Raw genomic sequence first — 7,431 nt, 5'->3', positions numbered from 1 at the left:
TCTGTCATAGTTTTTGTTTCATTGCTCCAGATGTTTGTTTGGGTTGTTTTTTGGGGGTTTTTTTTAATATTTGGTGAAAGTTCTGCTGGCAGGCCAGTACAGCACCTGCAGTCTTGCAGCAGTATGCGGTTTAGCATCATCCTGCTAAAATATGCAAGTATGGGAAAATATCTTCCTCTCTTTCATCCAGAGGATGCAGCATTTCACGTTTCAGTTTGTGATGACATTTTAAATGTGCATTGTTCCCCTGAATCATCTTCACATGCAGCGTCTTCTTTGCACGATAGAGCTTTAACCTTTGTGGATGGCACGGTGCTCACAGATAATGATTCATGGATGTTTCTGAGCCCATGCTGTGATCTCCATGAGAGAATAAGGCCTGTTTTTATCCCAAGTTTCTCCAGATTCTCTGAATCTTTTGGTGATATTATGTGCTGTGAATGGTGAGATAGTAAAGTCTTCACAATTTTATGTTCAGGAAGATTATTAGAAAATAATTTTGCAATTTGTAGACTGGAGAATCGCCTCTCTAAGATGCTTTATTTTATATACCTGATCATCTTTTATTACTGACCTGTTGCCAATTAGCACAATTAGTTGCAAAATGTTCCTTCAGCTGTTTCTCTTTAGGACCACTGACTCTTCTAGCCTTTTGTTGCCCCTGTCCCAATTTTTTTGCGATGCATCGCTGCCATCAAATTCTCATTGAGCTCATATTTTATAAAATAGGCACAATTTAAACATTTCATATGTTTGTTTTTTCTATTCTGTTGTTAACTGAGATTGAGATTTGGAGATCATTGCATTCTGTTTTTATTTACATTTTACACAGCATCCCAACTTTTTTGGAATTGGATTTGTATGACAACCTGTATATGTTTGCACATAAAACACAACACTGTTATGGTGATGCCACACACAAGAAGCCAGACCACCACGCACGCCAGGTAATGCCTCCATAATGTAGATTTATTAGAATATTCAGAGTAGTGCTATAACATCTCATTCACTCGAGCTTTCTGTCAGTCTGTAGTTGTTGTTGACGCGTTGGTCCGTGAGACAGGCGCTCTGCAATGAAATGGATCTGTAAAGCAAAAAACCAAAAACAAAGCCTACCTAATATTTATATTACTAATTACAGAATTTACAGTCACAAAACTTTATGGGGCAGTTCAAATAAATGCGCAGGTTTCTCACTGACATAATAAAAATATTAAATACTTTTTTTTTCTTCCTCAGAAACCAGTGAGTTTCATCAAAATGCAATAGAGGTGATTTACAAGCAACTCTCGCAAGCTAAAAAAAAAAAAAAAGGAAAGAAGAAACAAAATCTGAGTATTAATGCGGATACAGTACAAAACTCCATCTCTCAGTGTATTGCCAGATTACCCCACATGTCACCTATGGGAGAGAAACGTATGACTCGTAAGCCTGCTAAAGACCCTAACCCGGACTGCGACCTGCTGTACAAACTCATTTGTTCGCTCCAGTCCGGTCAGAGACGTCAGATATAATCAGGCTACAATCTGCTTTATTCCGAACAAAGAACGGGGGAGGAAGTAGCAGCATATGAACTAAAAATGGAGTCGAAACACCTTAAAGTCTCCAACTCTTTGCCTTGCAAAAGTCTGACAAACTGTTTGATAGATAAAGGCATGATGGGACGGCGAGAGTGTGGGATTCTGGAGGACTTGATACAGTAAAGAAGGAGGGGGGAGCGTGAGGTGAACTGGGGATGTCTGGTCTAGACCCGGCAGGTCTAATTGGATTTTTGGGTGCCCCTGCTCTGCTTGGCAAAGAGATTTAGGGGGGAACCTATTCCAACTGGTGAAAGCCTGTGTGTCGGGGGGGCTTAGAGGAAGTTGTGCTTGAGGGTGAAAGTTTGCTTCCCCAGCAGATTTCGGAGTGTGATGTTTAGATTTCTGCTTTAAACTCGTACCTGACCGCCATACTCATCAGAGCTGCTGCCATGCACCACCAAGTTTGCTGCAGTGCAGTGAGTGTGGGAATGTAGGTGCACCAGACAGACCGAAAAGACGATGCAAATATGGACAGTTTAAGGGCCTGTATAGTTTACCGTTATTAAGTAAAGTATTTCTCTTTGTTTTATCGGAGAGTGAGAGTGGAGTCATTGCAGGAAAGGGAGGAAACTGCCCGTGTCAAGGTAGGTTTTACAGGTACAGTGTGCACTGTTGCATAATATTTTTGGACGGCAGATGGTGAGCAGACCTGTGATTTTATTTTCTGAGTCGGTAAGAGAAGAACTGAGAACCTTGCTGGACCACAGCAGACTACAGCAACGGATTCAGTGTTTTAATGGGCAAGTCTTGTCTCTCTCCACAAAGGCTAGAAACTCCTCTCGCTTACAGTTTGTTTCTCATTTGTCTTGCTCTGTTCTTCAGAACAGATTCGTCTTGATGGTGGGATTGGGTTTTCTGTGGAAAGAGGACAGAACTCCGGCAAAGGGCCCGGTCATACTGTCCGCTGGCTGCCAGGCCTTCAGAATCTCCTGAGTCTGGGCAGCGGGCTGCGCCACGGCCGGGTTGGAGGGCCCCAGACTGGACCAGCTGGGAGGCTTCAGCCCCTGGAGAACCGGAGAGCTGGAGGTGTTGGTGTAGCTGCTGTTGGCAGGAGCCGGACTGGGGCTCAGACTGGCAGGGCTCCCCAAGTTTCCATTGGCTGAGCCCGGCAGGGAGGCCGTGCTGTCAGGTGTGGGGCTACAGGTGGACTCTTTAGACTCATCATCATCTGATGAAGATCTTGGCTCCCCGCCCTTTTTCCCTCCAGAGCTGTTGTTGCTGCTGCTGCCTGTGGTGCCAGCAGAGCTGTTGGCTTTGGCGTTGGCTGCACGCTCCTGCTTACGGAACTTGGCACGTCTGTTCTGAAACCACACCTGACAGAAACACACATACACAGGTGAAGACGGGGCATTAGGCGGATACACAGTTTTATTTGTTATATAAGTGTCAGACGTCCTGACTTTCACTTCATTTCAGTCGTGCTGAAGATTTAAAAGCCTGATGGCACACCTGTACTCGGGCCTCGGTCAGGTCTATCTTCAGCGCCAGCTCCTCCCGGGTGTAGATGTCCGGGTAGTGCGTCTCTGCGAACACGCGCTCCAGCTCCTTCAGCTGGGAGCTGGTGAACGTGGTCCTGATGCGCCGCTGCTTCCTCTTCTCGTTCAGGCCAGATGGGTCCGAGAAGAACTTGTAAGGGACTGAAAGGGAATAATTGTTTCCGTTTAATAAAAATTTTTTTTTTTAATAGGGCTAAACTAGCGCGTAAAACTGCGGAGGCCGAGCACTGAGTCGCAGAGGCCACGAAACATTTCACGCCTCATCTCGCCGCATTTTTTTTCATTTAACTTAAAAATAAATAAATAAATTTTTTTATATATATATGTATATAATTTTTTTTTTTTTTTACGTTTATTTTTGTTTTGTAAAAAAGTTTTGGGAAATTTTCTGTTCTTAAAATAGTTATTAAAAATAAATAAAAAATAGCTCTTGTAAGGTTACTGAATAAGGAGGATTAATTGATTAATTGGTTTTAAACCCATCCGTAGCTGACATCTGGCCACACCAACCCGGACTCCGGGAGGCTGTACAATCGGTTGATTTATAATAAAATGTTTAGTGGGAAAAATCCATTAACTGTTTGTTTATTCTCTTTTTTTTTTAAAGTTATTAATACCCATTTTTAAGTGTTAACCATTCTTCCTTACTGGAAAAAAAATAAATCAAAATCACCTTGTTATAAGCTTAAATAAGCCGGGTTATTGGATTAATTTATACAGAGTTTTGCCACAAAAATAATTCGCCGTCTAAGATTGTTAATGCAAACAGAAACTATAAGATTCTCCAGCACTTTAGTCAGTTAAAATCCACAGACACTGCGGAACAACAAACATTAATTACTTGTTTAAATAATGATATAATTATCCCCGCTAAAAATAAAGAATGATTCGCCTTTTCTATTGTTATTATTATTATTGTTGTTATTATTATTATTATTATTATTATTATTATTATTATTATTATTATTATTATTTCATCATCATCTCCTTCATAAGCATGATATTTAATTAGTCATTTCCACTAAAATAAAGATAGTTTGGAAAAAGGCCTCGGGTTTAAAATTTGTGTCATATAAAAAAGTTAAATATGATCATATATTTCGCCCTTCTCTTGCCGATCTTTTGGTGTCTTAATGAAATCTTGCGGAGACCTTGAAACGGGAACACAAGGAGAGGTTCCTGTACCTGAGGAGTAAGGTGTGGGCTGGTGCTCTCGCAGGGCTCCCAGCGTGCAGCTGGTCGTGCTGAGGGGAGTGCAGCCAGGGTTGGAGAAAGGGCCGCTCCGGATCGGGTTGTACTGGAAGGAGCTGGCCTGACTGCAGGAGCTGAAGTCCGCGTAGGCCGACGCTTCCATGGCTGCCATGCAGGAGTCATAGGAGTTCAGGTATGAGTAATCCATCTTATACATGGAGGTCAGCCGGCGCAGACACCGGTCTGTGAAGAAGTGCGCTGGAAACTCGGGTCAGGGCGGCTTCAGTCGGGTCTGAGGCTGCTGTTAGTTTCTGGGATTGCTGTGAGTCGTTTAAACCAGTCAGAGTTGGACTTTTTTCTCCAGAATCTCCTGACGCGGTTGGTTTGTTTCTCCAGGCTTTTGTGGGCTTTAAGGTTTGTATGTCACCGTCACGCGGCTGGTAAGTAATCCAGATGTTTTCTCTGCAGCTCCGCTCTCTCTCCCTACTCTCCCCTCTCTCTGTCCGTCTCTTCGGCTCCCCTCCCTGGACTGAGGTTCGCTCTGCGCTCGCGCTCCGTTTGACAGCGCGCAGCGGCTCGCGCGCTGTTTATAATAAACTTGGCAGAGCGCGAGACAATAGCGAAGGCGGTGGTCTTGTTTCCATGACAATGCCACCAGTGAGCGAGCACGGACACGGACAGCCCCCCTCCCCTCTGCTCCCCTCCCACCGCTCTCTGCACCGCCCACGCGGCCCACAGCATCGCGAGCTAGCAGGTGTCAGCGGAGTTAAATCGCGCGCGTCTAAAAAGAATTACAGCGCGCTATAACGCGCGTGCATCCTTAATCGGACGTTTGTGATTCCGGTGAGTTCAGAGTTTTTCTTTCAGCCGTAATGTGACCAAAACCGAACGTCTCTGTTTCAGAGTTTTACTGACTCGACACTACAATCAGTGTTTACGTCATAGTAATGGCCTACCTGTCGCCTGGGCGAACACAGGTGTTACTAATGAAATTAATGTAGGTGCTTAGCTTAATTCATTCCAGCTGTTTGAATGAAAAATTCAGCTGGTGAATAAAGTTTACAGGTGGAAATTATTTGAACAACTAAATGAATACATTTTTATTCATTTTTTACTCCTAGCTATACTTTGAAGCCACTCGCTCTGAAAAAACTTGGACCTTACAGAATATGCATGATCGCTTTGGAAACCTTGTCTGTGATTTTTATTTATTTATTTATTTATTTAGGATGGGTCTTCTAGGAACTAAAGTAAAGCACGAATGTAGCCAAACAACACATCAGGCCTACAAGCTTGGAAACATTTTATTTTTAAAACATGAATACAAAGAAGCTAATTTTATAAAGAAAATGTGCGCCGTGCTTGAGAAACACACCCTCGGGATAGACATCCTCGCTGTTCTGGGAGGTTCTAGTGAAGCGTTTTTTGCGATATTAAGACATATGTGACGACTTTAAGCCATAACGGTCTGCTTAATATCGTCACAGGCGACTGAAATATGCACAAACAGATTCACCCCCCAAATAATAATAATAATAATAATACTAATAATAATAATAATGCTCCATAACCGGTCAATAGTGTCCCTGCGAGCTCCTGGAACCATCCGCGGCTCAGCCACAGAAGTCTTTATGTGAGGGGAAACGTCCAGATGTGACGGTGATTGGTGAGATTAAAAGCTTTGATTTGATTCCGATCACTTTTACGGAGATGTCACCAGAGTGAGCGTCAGTTTGATGTATAGGACTAGAGAGGGAGCTGGCTGCGGAGACAACCGAGCAACCACGACAGGCTAACCATAAACGCATTGAAGCTTCATAAATTGGTTTAAGTTTATTGTTCGGTGTCATACAATGTGATAAGTCATATCCCACACGGCCCCCATTACACAGACACACGCGCGCACAAACGGGGAGGCTTTGAAACCGGCAGGCAGGCAGACGCGCGCGCGCTCCACGTAGCTGCCAAATGTGCATGGTGCCATTTTTAAAAAGAGGGGGTTTCTCGCTGCTTTTCGTGAAATTAACACGTATTTCATTAGTTCTAGCAAATAATAAAATCCACAAACCAAAATTAGGTTTTGCGTGTACGCGAGGAATTAATTAAGTTTGGCCTGCGTGCACGCATAAAAATGTCTCAACGTGCGCGCCCTGCCTTCCTTTGACCACAGGCTGCACACGCTGCAGCTGCTCCTGATGATGATGCTGTTGATGCTCCTTAATGACATTAACCCGCTGCACACGCGCGCATGCGCGCATTCGCCTCTCCGCGTTCGCTTAAACTACAAATAAGCGACAATAATCAGATTTGTTTACGGTGTTTATCGTGTGATGGAGTTCGAGGCGGGGCGGCGTGCGGGGCTAGTTGTGTTCAGATGCTAGATGCTGCCTGAACATCACAGATGAGGCCCGCACGAGACAAACAAGTCTGAGGCCGCTGATTTGTCATTACAGGGACCCAAATCTTTTTTCTTTTTTTGTTTAATACGATTTTATTTTATTTACGATTTTTTTTCTAGGAATTGTTAAACTCAAAGACTTATCAAAATCACCGATTTAATGCACATTTGAAAATATTTGGGGCATCGCCGTCACAAAGTATCGTTACGCATTCGTTACAGCTCAGTGCAGCTGGTACACGAAGGTCTTTTTGACTTCAGGAGAAAGACTTTACACATGATATTAATAAAGAAAAAAAGTTAATTATGGACCACTTCATTTATTGCTTCGTGTGTGCGTCACAACACTTTATACGATTTTCAAATCCTTAAACAAAATCACAGCGAACCTCCTTAACGCGTGAACTAACAGGGATAACCTGCATCAACCCTTATAACATTTAAGGCACTTAAATAAATACAGCCCTACATTGTGTGAGTTTTTCTTTCCTCTGTTGGATTTCCACATTAACCGGTCAGCTCCCAGGCCTTCCATTTGTTGTATGTCCGCTTTTCTCTTTGCTGGGTTCAGAGGTGAGTTTACCGAGAAACTTAAACAGTTTCAAAGTTAAACTCTCCAGGGTCGTTTCTGCCTTCCAAAAAAAAAAAAAAAAAAGCGCAGCCAGGAACGACCCTAGCTCTCCCGCTTTTAAACCATTTAAACTTTAATCCCTTCAAAGAAGGGACCGGTCTCTTCCAGGCCGCTAATCCGCCCTATAGTGCTCCG

At 43.4% G+C, this 7,431-nt stretch overlaps 1 protein-coding gene across 1 annotated transcript; it reads right to left on the bottom strand.

Moving 5' to 3' along the window:
• Positions 1 to 948: 948 nt before the first annotated feature.
• On the bottom strand, positions 949 to 5,209 carry phox2a (paired like homeobox 2A). Its single transcript, XM_026192461.2, has 3 exons — positions 4,262 to 5,209; positions 3,030 to 3,217; positions 949 to 2,893 (listed from the first exon to the last, which is right to left on the bottom strand). The coding sequence occupies exons 1-3, from the start codon at positions 4,482 to 4,484 to the stop codon at positions 2,399 to 2,401; spliced, it is 906 nt and encodes a 301-aa protein (XP_026048246.1). The 5' UTR covers positions 4,485 to 5,209; the 3' UTR covers positions 949 to 2,398.
• Positions 5,210 to 7,431: the final 2,222 nt, after the last annotated feature.

This window comes from Astatotilapia calliptera, chromosome 14 (assembly GCF_964374335.1).
Source record: "Astatotilapia calliptera chromosome 14, fAstCal68.1, whole genome shotgun sequence".
Classification (NCBI taxonomy): Eukaryota; Metazoa; Chordata; class Actinopteri; order Cichliformes; family Cichlidae; genus Astatotilapia; species Astatotilapia calliptera.
This window is presented reverse-complemented; position numbering and strand designations above follow the sequence as displayed.

Excerpts from the sequence above, each read along its gene's own strand:
- phox2a (XM_026192461.2), bottom strand. The coding sequence starts at position 4,484 with ATGTATAAGATGGATTACTCATACCTGAACTCCTATGACTCCTGCATG. Across the intron at positions 3,218-4,261 it reads GCCCACACCTTACTCCTCAG|TCCCTTACAAGTTCTTCTCG; the intron begins GTACAGGAACCT and ends ATTCCCTTTCAG. Across the intron at positions 2,894-3,029 it reads TGACCGAGGCCCGAGTACAG|GTGTGGTTTCAGAACAGACG; the intron begins GTGTGCCATCAG and ends TGTTTCTGTCAG.